The 26,540-nt window shown below is 43.7% G+C and overlaps 1 protein-coding gene across 2 annotated transcripts in view; it reads left to right on the top strand.

Annotated features, from left to right (window-relative positions):
* Positions 1 to 8,355: 8,355 nt before the first annotated feature.
* GPR137B (G protein-coupled receptor 137B) overlaps positions 8,356 to 26,540 on the top strand; it is a 75,182-nt gene continuing 56,997 nt past the window's right edge. The window contains exons 1-3 of one of the 2 annotated variants that reach the window (XM_030198075.1): positions 8,356 to 8,409; positions 8,999 to 9,002; positions 9,386 to 9,950. In XM_030198075.1, coding sequence (XP_030053935.1) covers positions 9,582 to 9,950 — 369 coding nt within the window. In that variant the 5' untranslated portion in view covers positions 8,356 to 8,409; positions 8,999 to 9,002; positions 9,386 to 9,581. The remainder of the gene's footprint in view (positions 8,410 to 8,998; positions 9,003 to 9,385; positions 9,951 to 26,540) is intronic. The other variant, XM_030198074.1, reaches the window with a different exon arrangement.

Below are 26,540 nucleotides of genomic sequence, written 5' to 3' on the forward strand. Positions count from 1 at the left end.
CTCTCCAATTTCCAGCCCCAACCTCTCTATTTCTCAACTCCCCCATTCTCAACGTCGTTGCTACAAGAGCGTTGGGACTTGGCAAAGGCAGCAGGACAGTGAAAGCACTCACTTCCTGTTCCCGTATTTATCTTCTCTTCCTCCTAATCTTGTACAGGCTTTATTTCTAAACAGGAAGCTGTACAATAGAAAGATGAGCAGGAGGAGGTGGAAGAAGAGACAGCTACTGTGGAAACAGGAAACAGTATCCTGTAGTGCTGGCTGCTGCAGCTGCTCTTGTAATTCTGCAATCAGTTGCTTCTCCTGCTCTTCTCATGACAACAGAAGCAGCTTTGCCTGAATCCCAGTAGCCATGAGATTGGGTGATGCTACATGTGATGGAGCTGAGAGGGTGTGCAAATTAGTGCTGGCAATGCATCATCAACAGCAATGATGTTGGGTCGTCTTGTGGCACTGGCAGGTGGTTGTTTGGGTCTCCATCTATGCATCCCTGATTATGAATGTCTTTTTTTATTTTCTTCAACTGTCTGATCAGATCGATATGTTAAGCTTACTACTCTTGTCATCTTTTTAACACCAAATGTATTTCTGTAACCTGGAATGGCGTTGCCATTGCAGGTATTGTAAGCCACATTGAGCCTGCAAATAGGTGGGAAAATGTGGGATACAAGTGCAATAAATAAATAAATAAATATATGGTCTTATTATATACTCCATAACAGGTTTCTACACAGCCCTGAGACAGAGCCTCCTTCAGGGGAGAGGGGAATCTGAGTAACTGCCCCAGGAAGGATCTGTGTTTTTGAGCTCAGCCCTGACATCAATTTTATCTTTCTGAGTGTAATGCCCTTTTACTCGGCGCTTCTGGATTCGGGGCCCGACCTAACTGGAGCCTTCCGAGGACAATCTCCGTCGGTCCCTTACTCACTTGGGCTTCATGCCTCCACCTGGGGAAGAAAAGTGTTAGCGGGTGGGATTACCCTCTTCTCCTGCAGTACAAGAAATTCCTGCTAATCGATGTGACCTAGCCTCAAGCGACAGACATCTCGACAAGCTACAACAAGATCATGTTACCGCACACCTAGGGTTACCATATGGCTCCAGAAAAAGCAGGACACATTGATCCAGTCCGGGTTTTGCTTCCATTGAAAACATTGGAACTAAAATCTAGACTGGAGCCATATGGTAACCGTACGCACACCTCCACCCTAAACATGTTGAATCACCCGTTTATCTCTTTTCTCCCTCCTCTTGCACCCCTAATCTGAACATGAATATCTGCTTAAATTATCCAAGCCAACCCAACCTGTATTTGTGTATCTGATCAATTTAATGTAAGCCACACAGAACGGAGTTCTTGACTCGGATATGCGTGGGATATAAATCCAATACAGTAAAGTAAAGACATAAAAAAAAACTGTTGTGAACATGGCTGGCTAATAAATTAAACAAGTTTTATTGAACTATTTACACAGATCTATATTATTCAGTTATTATAAACAAACACCAATAGTCTTAGCACTTAACCTCTTAAACCAAATACTTTCTAATGTATGCACTCTACCGAGAGCATTAGTCCTTAACTCAGCTATTTGGAATCACTAACTTAGCCTTTTACACTTTCAAGACCCTTTTAGTCTTGCTTGGCAAGGTAGCAGCTGTAAGTTCTTCCCTGCTGCTTAGTTAAATTAATGTGTTGACCTAGCTGTGTGGCCTAGTTCCCTCCTCTCCTTTCCTTGCAAGTCTACCGTCTCCCAGTCCCCACCGGAGACTTGGCTGGTGGCTTCTGTGTTGTGCCTGTCCCTGCTACTGCTTCCTGGAAATTTTCACTGGGCTCTAAGGACTGGCTGTCCTCCTCCACTGGGCTCCTAGTGCTAGCCACACCATGGTAGCCTTCTCTCTTGCTGGGCCCCTATTGTCAATTGCACTCTGGAGACCTTCACCCTCACTGGTTCTCTCTTCAATAGGAGTCTCTGGAAGTTCTCCCTGCTGGGGTTCAGGATCACCAGCCCTTAACAGGGCTCTGCAACTACCGGTTCCGGGGTTCCCCACTAGATGGCTACCTCTGCTCTTCTCAGCCCTAGGCATTGATAGTGCCCCTGCAGGCCATTTTATTCTGTCTTGAGCTGCTCCCAAAGGCTTCCTTCCCTTGAATTATACTCCCAAAGGCTGCTGCTCCTTCTTCTGCCCTAAACTGCTCCCAAAGACCTCTGTACCTTGAATCATGCTCCCAGGGGCTGCTGCTCCTGCCCAGAGCTGCTCCCAAAAGCCTCCTTGCCTTGGCTAATGATCCCAAGGGCTGTTGGTCTTTTTGTCTTCAGGAGAGCATCTATGGGGTAATGTACCTCCTGGTGTTCAGAATTACCAGCTCTGCAACTGCCAGGGTTTCTCTCTAGAGGGCTGTCTCCCATGTCAGCCAGAACCATCAGAGATGATTCAGCATGAGACAAACTCCCTTCAAAAACATAAATTCTCTCAGTGAATTCCCAACATGCCACTAATCTCCCTCTCTCCTAAACTCATGGGGAACAGGGTTTCAATTCCCTTATTCTGATCAAGCTCTCTCAATTAAGTGTGTGTACATCTTGGATTATTATTATTTTATTAGCATTTGTAAAGTGCTACCAGACGCACACAGCGCTGAACACCTGACACAGAGAGAGACAGTCCCTGCTCAAAAGAGCTTACAATCTAAAAAATACAGACAGACAAGACAATTATGGGCGAGGGAAGTACTGGGTGAGAAGGAACAAGGGGGAGGGCAATTGAGAAGTGGCTAGGAGCCAAAAGCAGTGGTGAAAAGGTGGGTTTTTGGATCCCACAAGCTTTATTCCCTTCAGTGAACTAATCTACTTATAACATGTAAAATACATACAATACATACTTAAATACATACATGAATAAAAGAGCTTCCATCATTCTACCGGTCTGTCCCTATTTACATGCAGGCAGAGCTGTGGGACCCATCCCCCCCTCCTGCACATGTAGCAATATTCTTACAGCCACATTCCTGTACAGCTCTACTAAGGCAAGCAAACTGACAGGAACTCAGAAATAATAATCCTGTTTGTGTTTTAAAAGCACTTTACCAGGATTTCTTCTCTCTCCTTAATTTGTAATAAAACCCACCCACAGGGTTTTTTTTCATAAGCACCAGGAGTGCTGGCAGTCCACACAGCATTTTTTAATAAGCACCAGGAGTATTGGCAGTCCACACAGCAGCAACAGCAGAGGTACAGTGGCAAGCATTTTTCATCCTCCCAACAACCAGCTTCTAGGGGGATTACTCTCTACTTTTCATCAACATCTAAGCCCTCAGGGGAAGGACATCTCTGGCTGATTTGCCCTAGGCAGTGCACCTCCCCAGGGTCACCCTGCCCAGAGGTATATGCACCCCCTAGTTGACAACCACTGACCCAGCTGATTCCAATGATAGAATATCTTAGAATAGTACAAGTTCAGAGTCAATCAGAATAAATCTTCAGTTCAAAATCCACATCCTCTTTTTCATGATTTCTCTTAATAGGGATGTGAAAATGTGTTCATGTAAAAAATTTAATGCGTTTGTTATTAAGGGTGAACACTGGGGTTTAGTATTAGTGTCTAGGACAGATATATTTTTAAATTTTGCATGTTAGATATTTATTATGTGGAGATATTTAAAGATATTTTATTCTGTAATCTGCCCTGAACTCATGGTTGGCAGAATGTAAGTGTACTAAACTAAAAATGAAACAGATTTTGCTGGTTGTTCTTAGTCATTCTTGTCCTTCTCCTTTTCCTTCACAATGTACCTTAAGTCTCACTCACGTGATGAAGTGCATCTAGAACAATTAATGGGGTCATTTGTCATGCAATAGTACTGATTCAATCAATCCATTTTGCATCTGAAGACATGAACATTTTTGAAACAAACATTGATTCTGTCCAAACTTGGGGGGGGGGGGGGGGGGTTGGCAGGAGGGGTGGTTAAGAAGGGTAGAGCAGAGATTGATAGGTCTGGTACCTAGCCTATTGTAAATGACCTTGAACTGATAAAAGTGAAGATATTTTTCAATAGGGTCAAACTTGAAAAGCAAAAGGATTAATTTTGTTTTCTTGCTTGTGCGGTTTAACATATTCATAAATGAACTGGAGGTGGGAATGATGAGTGAGGTGATCATATTTGCAGATTACAAAAAGTTATTAAAAGTTTTTGAAATAGCAGATGATTGTGAGGATTTGAATAAGGATCACATGAGACTAGGAGTTGAGGCATCGACGGGGCAGATGAAATTTAATGTGGCCAAGTGCAAAGTGAAGCACATAGGGAAAAAGAATCCCAACTAGAGGTACAAAATGCTGGGGTGGAATGGTTATTTAACTTTTCAAACAACACAAAAGCAAAAGGACACTCCATGAAACCAATGACCAGCAGACTGAAAATGAATCATAGAAAAAGTATTTTTTCCATGCAGCGCATAATTAAGCTATGAAATCTGTTACTGGAGGATGCAGCCAAGGCAACCAACATAACAGGATTCAAAAGAGAATTGGACAAGTTCCTGGAGGAAATAATTATTAGCCTTGTAGACTTGGGAAAGCCATTGTTAATCCTGGAAATTAGCTATGAGAAATGGATCTGCCCAGTATTTGTGACCTGTACTGACTGCCATTGGAGAGAGGATGCTGGGATCAATGGACCTTGGTCTCATTCAGGATGTTTTTTTTTAATTTCAAGCTGTTTCATCCTCACTCTCCTTCAAAATAGCTTGAAATACTTAGAACATCGAATAGTGTTTATTATCTCAGAATATCACTGCATTTCTAGCATATTCCTGGTGAGAATGCCTCTTTGTCTTCATTATTGTCCGTGGTGCTAATTCTGTAACAATTCTCACATAGGTTATTGTGTATTTATTTATTTGTTGCATTTGTACCCCACATTTTCCCACCTATATGGAAATGAGTAATTTGAAAAGCCTTTTTTTTTTCAGGTAAAACAGCATTTTATGTGCAGAGCTAGGCATTTATAAAATTGCCTGATGCATAAATGCATTAAAGTATGTACAGACAGCCAGGGCAGAGTTGCAACTTACCCATACATTTTATAGAATGCACGCACAGTCGCTTACATTTAACTAGAAGATTCAGGTGAGGATTAGAGCAGGTGTAACAGTGAGTATGGACACTTTCTTAGGGAGTAATTTAATAAAGGTAGAGAGTGCATGCATATAGTCCCTTTATGAAATAGGTGCAAATTATGCAGCTTTCTGCCTCATTGGCTAAGCAGCCTGTTTATAATCCCCCCCTCCCCAAGGTGGAAAGTGCACCCCTAAAGACCAGCATTACTATGGATTCTACCATTGAGACATTGTTTTCTAAATTTCCATTTGCATATGTGGAAGCTAGCCCAGTGTCCCAGATATCAGGGGCTAGGAAAGCTTCCTGTTCAATAAACAGTGTCTCTGTGTTTACAGCTGAGCAGGAACTCAAACCAGTGGGCTGATCCTTCAAACTCCGGCACTATAGTGGAAAAAATAGTTTCCTCCCCCCCCCCTCCCCGATGCTGAACATTAATTGCATGTAAATAATATGCAAACTGTGAGACCAAAAGTAAGAGGGAGGAACGTGCCTAGCGGATGTGCATGCATGGCTCTTATGTGCATGCGGCACGCAAACCTGGAAGTGATGCAAACACTGGCACCGTTCCTCTGCAACTTTAAATGTAAGCCTTTAAATTTTTCTTTTCACTGAAGTCAAGGCTTGTTTTTAAATACAGAAAACAGGCAGCAACGTGTGCTTTTATTTTCAGCTTTGCTCAGACTTGCACGTGTGTTTCCCACCCCCAGCACTTAGAGACTTCCAGGGGCTTCCTTCCGTTTCCAAATTCAATCAAAACTGTCAGATTTGAAGGAGAAAATGTTGGGAAATTCTCTCTTCAAACTCCCCAGGTTGGGGATGGCGTTAGATTTCCAGCTGTAAGGGTGGCTTTGTTTTGTGCGCTGTTCTCTGAACATTGGGGAGGGAATAGGAAATAACCTCATTAACATCTGATTGACTATATTTAAATACTATGGGGCTGATGATCAGTTCCCCATACTGTTCCCGAACACCGCCATAAAATTACTGCTGGAACAGCACGGGGAAAGAACGCCCTTATGATAAAGCTAATAACATGCAAATACAGGCATGCTATTAGTGTTGATCATTTATTTATTTATTTGTTTGTTACATTTGTATCCCACATTTTCCCACCTATTTGCAGGCTCAATGTGGCTTACATAGTACCTTAATGGCGATCGCCAGTTTCGGTATGAACAAATACAAAGTGATATAGTAGTAGAGTCAAAGTTCATGTGTGACAGACACATTGGGGAATCATAAGGAGGAAGTTAAGTGATGTCCAATACGAGCTTTGGTTTTGTTATGTTGCAGGGTTCAAGCGTTTAAGCTGGATCGTTAGGGTATGCCTTTTTGAACAGGTTAGTTTTTAGTAATTTACGGACGTTTAGGTGGTCATACGTTGTTTTCACGGCGGTCAGTAATGTGTTCCATAGTTGTGTGCTTATATAGGAGAAGCTGGATGCATAGGTTGATTTGTATTTGAGGCTTTTGCAGCTTGGGTGGTTGAGATTTAGCTATGTTCGTGTTGATCTTGTTGTGTTTCTGGTTGGTAGGTCTATAAGGTCCGTCATGTAACTCGGGGCTTCACCGTATATAATTTTATGAACCAGAGTGCAAATTTTGAATGCAATACGTTCTTTGATTGGAAGCCAATGCAGTTTTTCCCGTAGGGGTTTGGCGCTTTTGAATCGCGTTTTTCCAAATATAAGCCTGGCTGCTGTGTTTTGAGCAGTTTGGAGTTTCTTTATGATTTGTTCTTTGCATCCCGCATAGATTTCGTTGCAATAGTCTAGATGGCTTATTACCATAGATTGTACCAATTTGCGAAGTATTTCCCTCGGGAAAAAAGGTTTCACTCGTTTCAGTTTCCACATTGAGTGGAACATTTTCTTTGTTGTTAATTTCACTGGACTCTCTAGCGTGAGGTTTCGGTCGATTGTAACTCCGAGAATTTTCAGATTGTCTGAGATAGGTAGGGTGTAGTCTGGGGTGTTTATATTGGTGGGTTTGTTTGTGTTGTATTGGGATGAGAGGATGAGACAGTGTGTTTTTTCTGTGTTAAGTCTGAGTTGAAAGGCATTCACCCATGAGTTCATGATGTTCAAGCTGAGTTTGATTTCGTTGGTGATTTCCATTAGATCATGTTTGTAAGGGATGTATAATGTGACATCGTCTGCGTAAATGAATGGGTTAAGGCCTTGGTTGGATAGGGCCTTGGCTAGTGGGGTCATCATTAGATTGAAAAGGATCGGTGATAGTGCTGATCCTTGAGGTACTCCACAGGCTGCTTTCCATGGGGGAAAGTTCGGAAATATTGTGCCTGGGCATGTGCTCAAGGCACAATTCTCCCACAGAAGTTTGACATTTCCGGGCAGGAGAAAAGTCTGGACCTGTCAAACCTGAAGCCAGACCCCCCCCCCCCACCCACTCAAACACAAGGGCCTGGAGGTCCGGTGGCCCCTCAGACCCCTCACTAAATCACATACTTCTTCTACTGCAAATACATTGAATCCTGGTGGTCAAGTGGGACCCTTGCCAGGCCTGGTCTGGCCTAGCTCAGCCTCTCCGGAAAGCTAGCCCTAGTGGTCTAGCGTTGTTCCTCCCAATCCCCCAAGCCGTCTCATACTTTCAAACAGAAGGGACTACCACTCCTTCCCTCCTCCTACAGGTGCTGCCTCAAAATGGCTGTGCTCTATCCAATGCATCCTGTGATGTGCTGGGTGGGGCTTAGCTTCCATATAAGCCCCCCCCCCCCAGTGTATCATACACAGGAAGAGGAAGGGAGTGCTAGTCCATCCTCCTGTTTGAAGTTAGTACTCTTTTGAAGGTGTGAGGGGGCTTGGGGAGAGAGGAACAATACTAGAAGGGTCCCACTGGACCACCAGAGTTCAATGTATTCATGGTGGGGTGAAGGATATGGGGTCTGACGGACCTTGAGGCCCTTGTGTTTGAGGGGGTGGGGGACAGCAAGCATGCAAATGCATGCTAAACAGGGTCTTCCCATTCCTCCCCAATGCCCCAAGCTGGCATAGGGTTTGCCATGGGAGCAGCGCCCTTGTTATTAATGGCCCTGTTTAGAATGCACTTATATACTATTAGGTTCAGCACCAGCGAGTTGGTTATTTCATATGCTAGATGCAGGGCCACTGAGAGTGGGGGCAGGGGAGCAAAATTCCCTGGGCCCAGCCTTGGCGCCAGCAAGCTTCGTCCTGCCTACTTCCAGTATTGTGTTAATGCAGTCATCCAGGTCCCGACATCAGGCACATACAGGTGCAGGACAGGACAGAGCGAGGGAGCAGACTGGTGCAGGGGCGGCAGCCTGAGTGTGAGGAAGCAGGGGCATGGCAGCACAGGTTGGGGGGGGGGGAGAGCGCGCGTGTGCATGCTGTAGTCTAGTCCTGCCCCGGGCCCGGCTGTCTCTCTCGGTGGCCCTGGCTCGGTGTCTGTGAACATTTTGTGGTACCAAATATGGGTGCTAGTCCAGCGCCAATGGCCTCTAGCACTCACATTTGCTTGTGGCCATCGGGGCCTATTTGCGCTAATCTGGTGCCCCGAAAATTCTGTACGAATTAACGTGGGCGCTAAAAGCGGTTTTGCTATACTGGAGAGAAGCACAGTGGAGGATACACATGATAGAACTTCTGAAGCTGGAGAGGTGCAGGATCACGAATCTTTCCTCGAAAGAGGGACAATTGTTTCAAAAGACATGGGAAAATTTCTGGATTACACTCCAGCCAGCAGCGCGTAGCAGACTATTAAACTCTTAATGTTGTCAATACTAAGTTGTTCCCCATCATGGCTAAGAATCAGGGGGGGAGGGGAAGGGGGGGGGGGGAGGGGTCGGGGAGAGGGTGGAAGAGGGGGGGAAGTGGGGGAGGGGAATGTTTGGTAGAAAGGTATAGTGTATTTGTGCATTCACTACTAGTTGTGTTTCTGAGAAAGAGTTATGAGTTTATGCTTTGAGTTATGAGTTTATGCTTATGGCTTGTTCATAATAATAATAATAAAAATGATTTAAACATAACGTGGGCGCTAGGTTGTGAGCATCAGCCCACAGGTTAAGAAATATCTGAAGGGATTTGATTGAAAGCAATGCACTAAGACACAGGCAACCACTTGTTAGTTCCTACACCAAGTTACTGTCTATCTACAACTCACTTCCAAGTTAGATCAGCACGATTTTGCTTTTTTTTTTTTCATTAGAATGGAGTGGGGGGGAGGAGAGCAGGTTGTAAATGTTTTCACCTTAGCAAGCGTTTTTGTATTTTTTTTTTAACAGAGGTTTCCTCCCAGCTGTGGACAAAGCTGACCCAGATGAATTATTTTTGAGTTCTGGTGATCATGTGTTGTTTGCCGTCACGGAGCTGCCAGAGGAGGAAGTGCAGCTTGTTTTCTTTCATTTTCTTGTTCTCAGCAAGATGAAAGGAGTCGGCAACAAATAGCAAAAATTTAATGAAGGCAGCCTGAAGACTGAAATGGCAGCCCTTCAGTGGGACCTGGCGAGAAACGACTCCCTGCCCCCGACTCTGTCTCCGGCTGTGCCGCCCTATGTGACGCTGGGCTTGACCACCGTGTACACTGTCTTCTATTTACTACTGTTTGCCTTCATTTATGGGCAGCTCTGGCTGATCTTGCACTACAAGCACAAAAGATTTAGCTATCAAACAGTCTTTCTCTTCCTGTGCCTCCTCTGGGCCTCTCTCAGGGCTGTACTTTTTTCTTTTTACTTCAAGAACTTTGTGGCGGCCAATTCCCTCCGCCCCTTTGCCTTCTGGCTGCTTTACTGCTGCCCAGTGTGTCTCCAGTTTTTCACACTCACTCTGATGAATCTTTACTTCACTCAGGTAAGTGAATAGTACTCGTCGTACGTCCTGTTACCTAAAACGGTAAGAAAGCTACTACTTAAAGGAAACAAGATTTTAAAAAATGCTAAAATGTCCTATTTCATCCCCCACCCACCGGTCACGCTCCAATCCTTATCAAACACACCCACCGAGTCCCAGCTGATCTGATCCCCTCTCACCTCCTCAGTTTATTCTCCCCTCCCAGCCAATCCTGTTCTCATCCCCCGACCCCCCCCCCCCTCCTCCTCTCTCGCTCATCCTCCCCCCCATTCAGTTCCCATCAGACACATACTTCCAAATAATCCCTGTCTTCTTCCTACTCTCTCTTCACAGCTCCAGCTACCAGATCCTCCTTGTAACCCTCCAGCTGATCCCTTTATAAGGTCTTGCCAGGTATTTGTGACCCGGATTGGCCACTGTTGGAAACAGGATGGTGGGCTTGATGGACCTTTAATCTTTCCCAGTATGGCAATACTTATGTCTTATGTCTCTTTACCAGTGGCGTAGCCAAGGGTGGGCCCGGGCTCAGGCCCACCTAGTACCAGCATAGCTATAATGTGGCTGGCAGGGATCCCCAAGCCCCACCATCCGAAAACTCCCAACAACTGTCCTTCCTTCATGCCTTGTAAATAGCAGATCTTCGCCTGCAGTGAGCAGTGACTGATGCATACTGCTCACACCGGCCCCATAGCCTTCGCTCTGATGTATTCTTGCCTAGGCGGAAACAGGAAGTTGCATCAGAGGGAAGGGTATGGAGCCAACATCAGCTGTGTGTATTAGTTGCTGCCTGTTGCCGGTGAAAATCTGCTATTTAAAAGGTATGCAGGTGAGGGAGGATATTTGAGAGACCATATGGCATGCAGGTGAGAGGAGAGACCACATCATCTGTGGGATGAGGCGGGGTTCTTCTGCCCACCCATCTTGGGCCCAGGCCCACCCAAATTTGGGTGTCTGGCTACGCCCCTGCTCTTTACCCTCCCCGCTGACATAGCTCTCATCATGGCTGATCTGGGCTGGTAGAAGGAGTTGAAGATAAGTTGCATAAAGCACTGAAGATCTTCATCTGCCACTATGGGCCACACATATATAGAGCTGGCAAGTTACCCATTCCAGGAGGGAAACTTTTGGCCCGTCCTGGTTTTAAGTTTACATCCCAACACATGCAACAGATCCCATAGTGCACTAGGATGAGGTTGTCAGAAATCCAGCACTGGCCAAAATAGTCTCCCATCTGGAATGGGTAACTTGGCAACTCTGCATCTATGGGTGTACATTAAAAAATACACACAAAAAACAGTCAGGGTGCAGATGGTAAAAAAGAGAGGGATGCAACTGAGGTGCCACCACTCTCTCCCTCCTCCAGCCTGTTTGGAATGGACCAGGCTAGGTGAGAAATAGGTGGCAGAGTTTACCAGCTGCAGGATCTGTGTTTGACCTGGTGGGATGGTCGCCTCAAATCTGCCTCAGTTTGCTTCCTCTTCCCAGCTTAAAAAGAGGTGAAAGTTCTCTTGCTTGCTGCTGGGTTGCACAGTACATATTTTTGATATAGAAACATAGAAAAATGATGGCAGATAAGAGCCAAAAGGCCTATCCAGTCTGCCCTTCCTTAGCAACTCCTCCTTTTCCTAAAGGATCTCTTGTTCCTGCCCCACTCTTCTGGTCAATGGTTATACCTAGAATCTTCAGGTTTGGCTCTAGTGGTTGTGGATATATGATTTGGTCATTAGTAAAATGTTTATTCAGGATAGGGTAAAAAGGGTTGATTAAGACTAGAAATTGAGTTTTATCTCTGTTACGTTCCAATTTTAAAGTTGTAGCCCATTTTCCCATCAGATCTAATACTACGCTGTTGCCTGGTGTGTGAGCAGATTAAACATATACAGACAGTATTATAGACATAAGGCATCCCACAGTATGCAAACTGTAAAAGGGGAAAGGGAAATGGGACTTGATATACCGCCTTTCTGAGGTTTTTGCAACTACATTCAAAGCGGTTTACATATATTCAGGTACTTATTTTGTACCAGGGGCAATGGAGGGTTAAGTGACTTGCCCAGAGTCACAAGGAGTTGCAGTGGGAATCAAACTCAGTTCCCCAGGATCAAAGTCCACTGCACTAACCACTAGGCTACTGGGATTCTGGATTTAGCTCACACCTTTTCAGTTCTAGCTCAAGGCAGCAGCGTAGCCAAACCTCAGTTATTGGGTGGTCCAAGGAGTGAACCGGGTGGGCATGACCCGCATTTCCTCTCTGCCTGCTACGCCCCCTTGCCCGCCCACGCCCCTGCCAGCTGAAGAATCTCAAGCAGTCTCATCCTCGTGGCTTTTAGCAGCCGCCGACACCAGCACTGCCCCACTCCAGGTTCCTGCGCGTGCTCAGTTCAACCAGCATACCCCATGCACACATGCGCAGGGGTGCCAATTGAACTGAGCATGCGGAGGGGGAGGGGGGGTGCCGGTAGCTGAAAATGTGCTGCTGACTGCTCCGGGGATGAGAGGATTTGTCAGCTGGCGGGGCCTGGGGATTTCTGCCAGCTACACTACTACTTATCATTTCTATAGCGCTACTGGACGTACGCAGCTCTTCACACTTGAATATGGAGAGACAGTCCCTGCTCAATAGAGCTTACAATCTAATTATGACGGACAGACAGGACAAGTAAGGGATAAGGGTTAGGACAGACAGGACATATCAGGGATAGGGGACAGTTGAAGGTTAGGAGTTAAAAGCAACATCGAAGAGGTGGGTTTTTAGCCTAGATTTGAAGACGGCCAAAGATGAGGCTTGGCGTACCGGCTCAGGAAGTTTATTCCAGGCATAAGGTGCAGCAAGATAAAAGGAACGGAGTTTGGAGTTAGCAGTGGAGGAGAAGGGTGCAGATAAAAGAGATTTGCCCAGTGAGCGGAGTTCCTGGGGAGGAGTGTAGGGAGAGATGAGAGTGGAGAGGTATCGAGGAGCTGCAGAGTGAATGCATTTGTAAGAGGAGTTTGAACTGAATGCGGAAAGGGAGGGAGACAATGAAGTGACTTGAGGAGAGGGCTAATATGAGCATAACGACACTGGCGGAATATTAGTCGTGCAGCAGAATTTTGAACAGATTGAAGAGGAGAAAGATGGCTCAGTGGGAGACCTGCAAGTTGCAGTAGTCTAAGCGGGAAGTGATAAGAGTGTGGATGAGGGTTCTGGTTGCATACTCAGAAAGGAAAGGGCGAATTTTGGTGATGTTATAGAGGAAGAAACAACAGGTTTTAGCAGTCTGTTAACTATGTGAAGCAAAGGAGAGGGAGGAGTCGAAAATGACCCCAAGGTTACATGCTGATGAGACGGGAAAGATGAGCGTATTATCCACAGAAATAGAGAAAGGGGGGAGAGGAGAGGTCGGTTTAGGTGGTAAGATAAGAAGCTCAGTCTTGGTCATGTTTAGCTTCAGATGGCGGTGAAACATCCAGGCAGCAATGTCAGACAGGCATGCTGAAACTTTGGCCTGGATGCCTGCCGAGATTTCTGGTGTAGAGAGGTAGATCTGGGAGGAGTCAGTGTAAAGATGATACTGAAAACCATGGGATGAGATCAGAATACCAAGCGAAGAAGTATAGATGGAGAAGAGTAGAGGTCCCAGGACAGATCCCTGAGGTACACCAACTGACAGCGGGATAGAAGAGGAGGAGGATCCATCAGAGTATACGCTAAAAGTACGTTTGGAGAGATAAGAAGAAAACCAAGAAAGAACAGAGGCTTGAAAACCAAGCGAGGATAGGCTGCCACTGCCACTGCCACTGAGTGGGCCTGAAGCAAAACTGAGTGGGCCTTGGCCCACCCATGACTACACCACTGGCTCAAGGTGAGTTAGTCAGGTACGGTAGGTAACTTTCTGTCTCCAGAAGACTTACAACTGGGGACACCATTCTGCTGAGGGTGAGAGTAGCAGTGGCTGAGAAAGAGGAGGAATCTAGCAAAGTTTGAAGACTGTTCAAAATTTAGCAGCTAAAATTTAATGTTAATAACCAAGGGGGAGGTACACCATAGGAGGTGAAGTGCTTTTGTGCAAGAAAGAAGAGCAGGATTTGGGTGTGATCGTATGTGATGATCTTAAGGTGGAAAATGCCACGGCAAAAGCCAGAAGGATGCACGTGTGCATATGAAGAAGAATGACTAGGAAGAAGAAAGAAGTAATAATATCTCTGTATTAGTCTCTGGTCAGATCCCATTTAGAGTATTGTGCACAGTTTTGGAGACTGCGGGGCTCATTTTCAAAGCACTTAGACTTACAAAGTTACATAACAACCTATGGAACTTTGTAAGTCTAAGTGCTTTGAAAATACGCCTCTGCATCTTCAAAAATATATGAACAGGATGGAGTCAGTTCAGAGGCAGCTATTAAAATGGTCAGTGATCTTGTCGTAAAGTGTATGGGGACAAGATTTCAATATGTGTACTTTGGAAGAAAGGTGGATGGAGTATGGGAGATATGATAGAGATGTTTAAATACCTCTGCGTTGCATAAATGCGCAGGAGGCAAATCTCAAGTGAAAGGAAACTCTGGAATGAGGGGGCATAGGATGAAGGTGAAAGAGGACAGACTCGGGAGTAATCTAAGGAAATGCTCCTTCACGGAAAGGGTGGTGGATGCATGTAACAGCCTCCCAGAGAAGGTGGTGGAGACGAAAATAGGATCTCTTAGGAAAAGGAAGGAATATGTATGGATGGGCAAACGAGATAGGCTATATGGTCTTTATCTGCCTTCATTTTTCTGTTTCCATTTTAAAATCAGAAGCAGCAAGGAGCTAGTGGTGACCCATTCAGTCTAGAAAGTGAGAGGCAGCCCAGTTGTTGAGAACGTAACAGGAATGGGAAAGAGATTGATAGAGTTGAATAAGAAGGTGAAGGGATGTGTGTGGGGGAGAGAGACTGGTGGGGTGGAGGGAGAGAGGCAGGGCTATCAGAAGGGACAAGTAAGATGGGTGAATACCTTGGGCACTAGGGTCTTGGGGCAACCATACATCTTCTGGGGGGAGGGGAATGCTAGCAGCAGGACTTACTAGTTTAAACAATTCCACAGCTGCTAGTATAAAACTAGCTCCTTTCTCAGTGTAATTAATGCCTAGGGCATTGATAAAGCCACTGAAGAGAGAGTAAGAGGCTGGTAAGGATGGTGTGAGGGAAAGAAAAAGGGAGGGGAGGCTGATGGGATTGGAGGTGTGGCAGAGAGATTGTTGGATGGGGCAGAGAGACAGAGGGACCCACATCTCTCTCTCTCCCTCCATCCCCTCGGCTCCAACATCCCTCTCCCCTCTCTAGTTCCAACATCTTTTTCCCCCTCCCTCTCTCCAGATTCTGCATATCTCCCCCCCCCCCCCCCCGCGATGCAACATCTCTCCCTCTTGTTCTTTCTCCTTCTACCAGGTGCACCATGTCTGCCCTGTCCCCCACAACCAGGTTCAACATCTCTGCATCCCTAGCCCAGGTCCAATATCTCTCTCCCTCCCGAGGTTAACATCTCCTCGTCTCTCCTCTGTCTCTAGGTTCAGCTCTTCCCCCCCTCCACCCCACATTTACCTCCTTTCTCCATACAGGGTCCCAGCATAGGATGTCTGCTGCTGACCGAAACCTTGTCTCTGCTGTGGTCTGCCCTTGCAGAAGCAGGAAGTTACATCAGAGGGGGCGAGGCCACAGCATACAGAAGATTCCTGTCAGCAGCAGACAGCCTATGCCTGGACCCTGTATGGAGAAAGGAACTTTAAGGTAAACATGGGGATGGGGGGTGTCAGAGACAGCGGAGATGCCAGAGCGGGGTAGGGAGTGAGAGAGAGGGGGAATGCCAGACCTGGGGAAGGAGGGGAGAGAGATGTCGGTCATGTGGGGAAGAGGTACTGGGATTCCCCAACTGCTTTGGGCCCTTCGGCACTGCCCAATTGTCCGAATGGTCCATTCCTTGTAGCGAGCATGTATTAATTCCTTTTCCTTTCTGTTCTTGAAGGAAACCAAACTGTAAGAAAATCCTATATTTCATTTCGGTGTTTTCCCCTCTTATGAGTAGTAGAATGGTGTACTATGGATTATTTGGTTTCATTTCCTGTACTTCCTTGTTTTGCTACTGGAAATATGATATCTTTTGAGTCAATATTGAAATTCAACAATTAAAGTTTCTTTTAAGTTCTGGCCACGACATTTAAGCGTATCAGCACTGGCCGCTATCTGGTTATTGGTGCTGAATATCCGGGTATTAAGCTGACTGCCACTGTTATCCGGATAAAGGTGATCTTCTGCGCCTGTAGCGAGATAACTGTGTGGATAACTTAGAACAGCTTTTTTGCTATCCTAGGTTATTAAGGGGTAAAGTTATCAACGTAGGCTACTATTAAGATATGTTATTTTACCACTAACACATGCTGTTTTAGCACAGGTCCCATTTTATGCAATAAAACCTAGTTACTAATCACTGGAGTTAACAGTAAAGTAACCTGTCTTAACAGGAGCCCATGTTGATAACTTCCCTCCTTAATTAAAGAAAAAAGAAGTGTCTCTAGAAATTGAAATCACTATTGTATGTAATAAAAGTGAGCCAAGTAGAGGACAATCAAGCCATTGTGACATCACTGATGAGGTTGGCACTTAGGCATTGGTGGAATGAGGCATCATGACATCACAATCTCAGCTCTGGTTACCATAGACTGAAACTCTTTCACACTAAAGGGAGGAAGGTACCAATGTGGGCTACTGTTAAGATGTGTTATTTTACCACTAACTGGTACTATTTTAGCACAGGTTCCATTTTGTGGATAACTTGAACTTGCATTTTTGTAGAGCCACATCCCTCATCACTTCTTACATTCCCATGAATAATTTCACCTAAATCTTTGTTCGTTTTGTAACCCGTACATTTGCCATTGGCTAGTTACTAATAACTGAAGTTAACATTAAAATAACAGTTGTCCACATTGATAACTTTCCCCCTTAGACAGTTATCCAGATACCAACACTGAATATTGCCAGTGTTGAGATATTTTCTGGCTCTACTCAGGTTCTGCCCCACTGCTACCCGGATAGTGTCAGTGTGGTCTGTAATGATCTGTAGTAATAGTATTTGGATAATGTAATTGAAAATCAGTGACTGGCCCTGAATAATGAAAAATGTTCCCTCTAAATCTTTATTCTTGTGAGGTCTGAAAGTAAACTAAACAAGCCCGACATTGGCTATGTTTCACCCACATAAGGGCTGTGTCAGGGGCTAGGTAATACTAATAACAAATAAAACAACAGCTTATCAGTAAAAACATAATAAAAAATAATTACGTAATAAAAGAATATATATGTGAGATCTGTGGTTTCACCTGCCGTCAGAAGGCCTCTCAGAACTGGCATATGAACTGCCTCTGGTGACCACTACCACTCTCCAGGCCGCATGCTGCTGGTTCTTCTGCGCTTCGTCTGCGCTTACTGGGTATTGCTACATTTCCCAATTGTGGATCGCCTTGCTGAGAACTGTTTGTACCACTCTGGTCCATCTCAGCATCTGGATTACCACCGTCCATCTTGGTCTCTCTTCCCTTTCCCTTTTCCTTCTCCCCTATCTAATGTAATTGTAATTGATTTACCTGTGCATTGTAAGCCACTTTGAGTCTGCTTCATGTGGAAAAAAGTGGGGTATAAATGTTCATAAATAAATATGTAATCAAAAATTTTGCACACACCAAAACATGGCTTCTGGCCAGATATATCGCTTGTTCGAGGCTATCTGCTTATATTTCAGTGGCACTTAACCAGTTAGTACCGCTGAATATCACCACAGGACGCTAATTAGCGAGCTGACTATTTTGTAGGCAGTCCAGGGCCAAATCGGAAGTTTAGTGCTGAATATTGGCACTTAACCACGTAACTGCCTGTTTAGCGGTTAAATTGAACCGCATAAAAGTCAGTCTATCTTTATGAATTATCACTTGTGCATTTAACTACATAAGAGATAGCCAGCTGCATAAACCCGGATATTCAATGCAGGTGCCCAGATATGGCCTGGCATTGAATATTTGGGAGTGCTGGCAGTGGCTAAAAAACGCTCATTGCTGGTGGCTAAATATCGACCCCAGAATTGTTTCTTGAAATACAATGTTCATTTTGGATATTTATTTATTTATTTATGCATTCCTGTATCCCACTTATCCAAAAACAAGTTTTGGTTCAAAGTGGCTTACAATTACATTTTGGTGGGGTTACAGTTCGTGGTTAGCAGTATGGAGAGGGCATCTCTAGTTTGTGTAGTTCAATGGATTTTGTGAAGAGAGAGTTTGACGGGGAGGTAACTGGTAGTTTTGTAGTCAGCTGTAGAATGTTTTTGAAGAGATAGGTTTTAATTTATTTTCTTGAGTAGAGAGGTGTGGTAGCCATGTTAGTCCACTTTTAAAGGTAATCAATAGAAATAAAACATGGAAAAGGAAATAAGATGATACCTTTTTTATTGGACATAACTTAATACATTTCTTGATTAGCTTTCGAAAGTTGCACTTCTTCATCAGATCGGAAATAAGCAAATGTTGATAGATGACAGTATATATGAGCGAAACATCAAAGCATTTCATTGACAGTCTAACAGGATGGGGTGGATGGGTGAGAGACAGGAAGATATGCATGGAGACAAACAGAGCATTACAACTGGAGTGGAGGAGTGGCCTAGTGGTGGACTTTGGTCCTGGGGAACTGGGTTCGATTCCTACTGCAGGCACAGGCAGCTCCTTGTGACTCTGGGCAAGTCACTTAACCCTCCATTGCCCCAGGTACAAATAAGTACCTAAGCCGCATTGAGCCTACCATGAGTGGGAAAGCGCGGGGTACAAAAAAAACCCCCCAAAACTTTATGGTTTATAATGGGCTAGAAAACCCAGATCTTTGTTAAGTCCTGTCTGGTGGGTGTCAAAATATTTGATCATTCTGACTTCAAAGGTCTTACATTCCTCTATTGTTTTAAAGATACCTTTCAGGATTCTTACTATGAAGTCACTGGTACAGTGTTCTGGTTTTGTAAAGTGCTGCCCCACAGGCGTGGCATCTTGGCTGGCACTGGCACTTAATTTATTTTCTGAATTGAAGGAGGTTTGTGATGGTTCTTATGGCTTTTGGTATTGAGTTTTACCATTTGGAACCCAGGTAAATAAAACGTGCTGTGTAGATGGTTTTGTAGGTAGTGTTTCTACAGGTTGAGTAGATGTAGTAGTAGGTGACTTCTGGTTTCTGGGCTTGCATTTCTTGGGGATAGCTCGATCATGTCCAGCATGTATTTGGGTGCCATTCTGAATAGTATTTTGAAGATTAGGGTTCTTACTTTGAAAAGTAGTCTTGCCTTGATTGGTAGCCAATGTAGTTTTTCAAGTAGTGGGGTTGTTCTCTTGTATTTTGATTTCTTGAAGATCAGTCTTGCAGCTGTGTTTTGGACTGTTTGTAGAGATTTTAGTGTGTTTTCCTTGCACCCTATGCATGCTGCGTAACAGTAGTCTAGTTGATTGGACTAGTAGCCTAAATGAGTGTTTAAGGAAGTAGTTTCTTATCCTTCTCAGTTTCCATAATGTTTTGAAGCACTTGGATGTAACTGTTGATATTTTATTATCCAGTGTTAGGTGTTTGCCGAGGATTATTCCTAGTATTGGTATGTATGTTGGTTGATTGTGAAATTTTTGTAAGACGTGGAGTTGTGTGGGCTGGATAGGACTAGGAATTTGGTTTTGCCTCTGTTTAGTTAGAGTTTGAAATTTGTTGCTCATTTTTCCATGAGGTCCAGGCCTTTTTAAAAATTTGTCCAGTATGTTTGTGATGCTGTTGTGGAAAGGTATGAAGATGGTGATGTCATCTGCATATATGAATGGGTTGAGCCCCATTTGTTCCATTTTTTTGCTGAGTGGGTCCATCATTATATTGAACACTATCGGTGATATTGGTGATCCCTGTGGTACCCCGCACTCAGAGATCCATGGGGCATATATCTGGTTGGACATCTTTACTATATAGGATCTGACCCTTAGGAAGCCATTGAACCAAGTTGCTACTGCATCGCTTATACCCATACAGTTCAAGCTTCTCTTACTAACCTACAAATGCACTCAATCTGCAGCCCCTTATTACCTCTCTACCCTCATCTCCCCTTACGTCCCTACCCGAAACCTCCGCTCACAGGACAAATCCCTCCTCTCAGTGCCCTTTTCCACCACCGCCAACTCCATGCTCCGCCCTTTCTGCCTCGCCTCACCCTATGCTTGGAATAAACTTCCTGAGCCTATACGCCAAGCCCCCTCCCTGCCCATCTTCAAATCCTTACTCAAGCCCACCTCTTCAATGTCGCTTTCGGGACCTAACCATTATACCCCTATTCAAGAAATCTAGACTGCCCCAAATTGATTGACTGCACATTTTGTCCTTTAGATTGTAAGCTGCTTTGAGCAGGGACTGTCCTTCTTTGTGAAATTGTACAGCGCTGTGTAACCCTAGTAGCGCTTTAGAAATGTTAAGTAGTAGTAGTAGTAGTTGTCTAGCAGTGTCATTAGTGTAGTGTGATGTACTAAGTCAAACTCGCTAGACATACTGAATTGTAGTAGTAATACGTTTTGCCCTTGGCATATTATGCTTCTGAATTTTGTTATCAGGGTGGTCATGACCGTCTCAGTGCTATGTTGTGGTCTGAAACCTGATTGGGAGTTATGGAGGATTGAGAATTTTGTCAGGTATTCAGTTAGTTGTTCTGTTACAAGGCCCTCCATCGTTTTGGTCAGTAATGGTACTGAGGCCACTGGTCTGTACTTCGTGATATTGTTGATCTTGCTGGTTGCGTTTTTGGGGATAGATGCGAGTACCATGTCGCCTTTGTCTGTTGGGAATTGGCCTAGTTCAAACATACATATGTGATATGCTTGGTGAGGTGTTCGATGAATCAGGCCAGTGGATTTTTCACCTTGTAGTTGGGGCAATTGTCTAGTAGACAGTGTGCAGGTGTTCACCTGAATTCTATTAAAGAGAGCCTATTTTGAAGGTTGCAGGGAACTTATTGTATAAAATGGAAAGGGGGATGAGACTTGGTATACCACCTTTCTGTGGTTACAATCAAAGCAGTTTTCATATTATATACAAGTACTTATTTTGTACCTGGGGCAGTGGAGGGTTAAGTGACTTGCCAAGAGTCACAAGGAGCTGCAGTGGAAATTTAACTTTTAATTTAATTTAATTCTAGCATTTACAATCTGCTTAACCATCAAGGTAGAGGACAATCACACATTATAAGCATGTATTTTCTCTGTCCCTAGAGGGCTCATAATCTCAATTTTTGTACCTGAGGCAATGGAGGGTTTATTTATTTATTTATATTTATTTATTTGTTGCATTTGTATCTCACCTCTTTGCAGGCTCAAAGTGGCTTACAATACATCGTGAGTAGTGGAAGAATGTTAGTAAATGAACATTTAGTATTGCAGGGTTTTGGTCGACATGATGATAATAAAACAAAGTAATAGTATACAGGCAGATATTAAGAGACAGTTCTGAATATAGGTGGACGAGTTGTGCATATTCACATTGGTTGATCTTTGTGGTACGCTTTATTAAAGAGATGGGTCTTCAGTAATGAGCGGAAGTTTGTTCTTTCGTAGATCGATTTCAAGCTGCGCAGCAGTGCGTTCCATAACTGTGTATGGTTAAGTGTCTTGCCCAGGGTCACAAGAAGCTGCAGTAGGAATCAAACCCCGAATGCCAGGATCAAAGCCCACTGCACTAACCATTAGGCCACTATTCCTATGTGCCTAACTGAGCAATTTTATAAGTGGGTGCATCCATTTAAGTGCCCCGTGCACGTGCAGTGAGAGCCTATTTATATAGTGGAACCCAGGTTCCATTATAACAAACTAGCATAGTCCAGGATTGGCACCCCATACATTTACACACCCACACTTACAGCATACATGGCATAACTGTGGGCCCCTAAATGTGGCAAGGGTGTGCAGAACCTACAGTATTCGGTAAGTGGCAGCAGCACCCATGCCCCTCTCATGTGAACACCCCCCTTGCATTTATCCAAGAAATAGAATTATGTATACCAAATATGTCTATTGTCATTAGACACATTTACAGAATACAATTCCAACTGAAAATACACATCTAGAATTATCATCAAAATCAGCTGAACAATGTTAATCTTTTCAAAATGTCCCCTATCCCCCCACCCCCTTCCCTCCCAGAGAAGAATTCAGATACTCCCTTTGAATAACAAACTAAAAGCATTACCAAAACTAAATGTTCAAAGTATTAAGAAAGGCAGAACGAATCCTAGCTGGAAAAATCTGTAAATATGGAGTCCAGAGCTTAACAAAATGATTTTGGGCTTTCACACCACGCTCCTCCACTGTAAGACGCTCCATGGTAAGGGGTTCAAACATAAGAATCTTCCATTGCGGGGTGGGAGAGATCCACTGCAACAATATACAGCTCTTAGCTATAAGAATAGCCTTATGCAGAAATAAGCCCAAGTAATGAGTGCTCTCGATAACCTCAGTAATATCATCCAAAATACATATTTGTGGTGTGGCCATCCAGTGCTGTTGATAGACAGTGCTCAAGAGTCCAGAGCCGTGTCTAAAAGAACTGAATAAGTGGAAAATCCCATATAGTATGGTGATAGGTAGCATCCGGATAGCCCCATTTAAAGACATGCTCCCGTCATAGGTATACTCATCTTTTTAGCCTGGGAAGGGTGTATATACATACATAACAAAAACTTATAATGTAATTCCTGCAACTGTATATAACCCGCCAAGCAGGGGGCGTCCTTCAAACTCAAAAGTAAACGTTCAAGAGTGTATTTCCCAAAGTCTCTTGTCTAGTGAGCTGTTATTCTGTCCAAGGGGCTTCCTCCTGTAATAGTAATAGAACTATTTAAATTATTGGACTTGACCCATCCAGCAAAGAAAGAGCCCAAAAGATTCCATTCTGGGTACAGCAGTTCAAGGACATCCTGGAGAATGAAGGTGCATAAAAGACTTTAAACATAAACTGTGCAAGCAGCAATCCCACTCTTTGTTGAGAGAGAGTGGACATGGGCTGTTTTCTGGTGCTAAGAGAGAACAACTCTTCAGGTCAAGAGAGTGTTGGTTAGAAGCGGCAAAGAGTCGGAAAAGGCAGAGCAAAATTTCTGTTGGTTCGCAGGGCAGCTGTCAGAACACCCACAGACCTGCCAGATCTGCCAACCACTGGACAAGAATGACTGTATGGTTGACTGGCTGTATGAATGAAGGGCTCCCTTATTATGTCATGGTATGTATTGCTATTTTAATATTTTTACTGTTGTAATTGTCTGTTGCATATGTTCAGCTTATTTTTGCTGTACACAGCCTTAGGTGAATATTTTTTTCAAAATGCAGTATGTAAATCCTAATAAATATGCTCTGCTACTTAGGGGAGCCCTTATAGAATACCGCTTAGTTGCTTTGCTGCCACTTTGCACCTATGTGTATACTAATCAGTGAAGTGCAGGTATTCTGTGCATTTATCACCTAAATTTATTTTTATTTTTTTTATTTTTGTTACATTTGTACCCTGTGCTTTCCCACTCATAGCAGGTTCAATGCGGCTTACATATTACATACAGGTACTTATTTTTACCTGGGGCAATGGAGGGTTAAGTGACTTGCCCAGAGTTACAAGGAGCTGCCTGTGCCTGCAGTGGGAATTGAACCCAGTTCCCCAGGACCAAAGTCCACCACGCTAACCACTAGGCCACCACTCCTCCTGGTTATGGAATTGCCCTTCACTGCCTTTATAAGCCTGCTTGAAAGTTGCCACAGAAAGCTACACCCTTCAAGTTGTTTATATTATTACCTCCGATCTTCTAAGTTACCCAGTTCCAGGAGGGAGATTTTAGACCTGTTCTGGATTTCTGACAACCTTATTTATTTAGTTATTATTTATTTGTTGAGATTTATTTACCACCTTTTTGAAGGAATTCACTCAAGGCCAGTGTACTGATGCATTATGGGACCCGCAGCACCAATTTCAATAGCTAGAATCCAGGTAGAGAGATGTGGTAGCCGTGTTAGTCCACTTTAAAGGTAATCATCAATAGAAATAAAACAAAATAAAACATGGAAAAGAAAATAAGATGATACCTTTTTTATTGGACATAACTTAATACATTTTTTGATTAGCTTTCGAAGGTAGCCCTTCTTCGTCAGATCGGAAATTTAAAACCAGGACTGGACATAAACAAGCTCATTTTCAAAGCACTTAGCCTCCCAAAGTTCCATAGAAACCTATGGAACTTAGCCTCCCAAAGTGCTTTGAAAATATGCCTCAAAGTGTTCTTCCTGGAACTAGGAAACTAAGCAGCTCTGTTACCTCCACATTGCAAAGCGTTCATTATTACATTCATGGGAGTGTTTTGCAGTGCAGCCATCTGAGAATCCTGGAGGGCAGCATGAAAAGGGAGGGAAAAGGGTTAATGCAGCAGTCTGCAGAGAGAGTTGCTAAAGCAGCTCCAGAGAGAAACACAGCAGGGAGGCATCCAAATGTCTTACAGCTGTGTAAAGGCCCCCTAAGGCTGAGTTAAGCAAATTTGCCTTTCTTGCATATAGGCAGGAGAGTAGGTGTTTCCCATCCCTAACAAAGGGCCATAAAGGCAAGATTACCTACTGAGAATAGGAGGCTAATGCTGGTTGACCCTATAAGTTTTCTGTCCTTTTTTTCCCCAAAGGATTGGCCTGAAAATATCCTGTTGTTCAGTGTATTCTTGTTGTTGAAGCTGTAGTTGTTTTCACAACTGCTCTTGGTTTGCTTCAGTTACCTTTAAAGAATACCATCAAAATTGGAGAGTCATGGGATAGGAGGTAGTGTTCTGTTGTGGATTAAAACCTGGTTAAAAGATAGAAAACAGAGAGTAGGGTTAAATGGTCAGTATTCTCAATGGAGAAGGGAAGATAGTGGGGTTCCCCAGGGCTCTGTGCTGGGACCATTGCTTTTTAACATATTTATAAATGATCTAGAGATGGGAGTAACTAGTGAGGTAATTAAATTTGCTGATGACACAAAGTTATTCAAAGTTGTTAAATTGCAAGAGGATTGTGAAAAATTACAAGAGGACCATACGAGACTGGGAGACTGGGCATCTAAATGGCACATGACGTTTAATGTGAGCAAGTACAAAGTGATGCATGTGGGAAAGAGGAACCCGAATTTTAGCTACGTATTGCAAGGTTCCACATTAGGAGTCACCAACCTGGAAAGGGATCTAGGCGTCATTGTTGATAATACGTTGAAACCCTCTGCTCAGCGTGCGGCGGTGGCTAAGAAAGCAAATAGAATGTAAGGTATTATTAGGAAAGGAATGGAAAACAAAAATGAAGATGTTATAATGCCTTTGTATCGCTCCATGGTGCGACTGCACCTCGAATATTGTGTGCATGTCTGGTCACTGCATGTCAAAAAAGATATAGTGGAATTAGAAAAGGTACAGATAAGGGCGATGAAAATGATAAAGGAGATGGGACAACTTCCCTTTGAGGAAAGGCTAAAGCGGCTAGGGCTCTTCAGCTTGGAGAAAAGACAGCTGAGGGGAGATATGATAGAGGTCTATAAAATAATGAGTGGAGTGGAACGGGTAGACGTGAATCGCTTGTTTACTATTTCTAAAAATACTAGGACTATGGGGCACGCAATGAAGCAACAAAGTAGTAAATTTAAAACAAATCAGAGAAAATATTTCTTCACTCAACGTAGAGAGATGTGGAAGCCGTGCAAGTCCACTTTTAAAGGTAATCAATAGAAATAAGAGTAAAATAAAACATAGAAAAGAAAATAGGATGATACCTTTTTTATTGGACTAACTTAATACATTTTTTGATTAGCTTTCAAAGGTAGCCCTTCTTCGTCAGATCAGAAATAAGCAAATGTTGATTAATAACAGTATATATAAGTGAAACATCAAAGCATCACTCAATGTGTAATTAAACAATTGGCAAACCTAGTCTAAAGCCTCTCCCTATCATGCTTCCCTGTATGGATTTTATGCTTATTTGTACAATAGTGTGTAAGCCCTAGTCGGTCTGTTTTTTTTTTTTTTTTCAGGACATCCACAATGTATATATTTATGTTTATTCCACACTTGATAAACTGCCTTTCTATTAGGCATGAAATACAACCACAGAGTAGGGCCAGCACAAGAGTATCTGACTAGACAAATCTTCAGCTGTCTCTCCCTCCTCTAGGGGTGTCTCAAGGCTAACTGCTGTCTCAGGCAAGAGATGAGATGGTGACCCACCTAAGGCACCCAAAGGGAGGGTCCCCTCTGGTTAGGAAGTGGGAAAGGAGGTAGGGTCACCTCAGAACAGTGGAACAGCGGTTTCCTCAAGAAAATAGAATGGAACATGTTCTCATGCTATATTATAGACATGAAAAGTTTGCAGTTGCTGTTTATACTCAGCAAAAACTGTAGCAATTAAATTAATGGCCTAGGCTTGTAATATAAAAAATACTAACACCCTGCTCACTGAGCTGTCATGGTGTTAATTGCAAACATATTCTGTCCCTTTCCTATAAATGGGTGCAGACCAAAACTAGAATTCGCTATACCT

Source organism: Microcaecilia unicolor, chromosome 3, assembly GCF_901765095.1.
Source record: "Microcaecilia unicolor chromosome 3, aMicUni1.1, whole genome shotgun sequence".
Classification (NCBI taxonomy): Eukaryota; Metazoa; Chordata; class Amphibia; order Gymnophiona; family Siphonopidae; genus Microcaecilia; species Microcaecilia unicolor.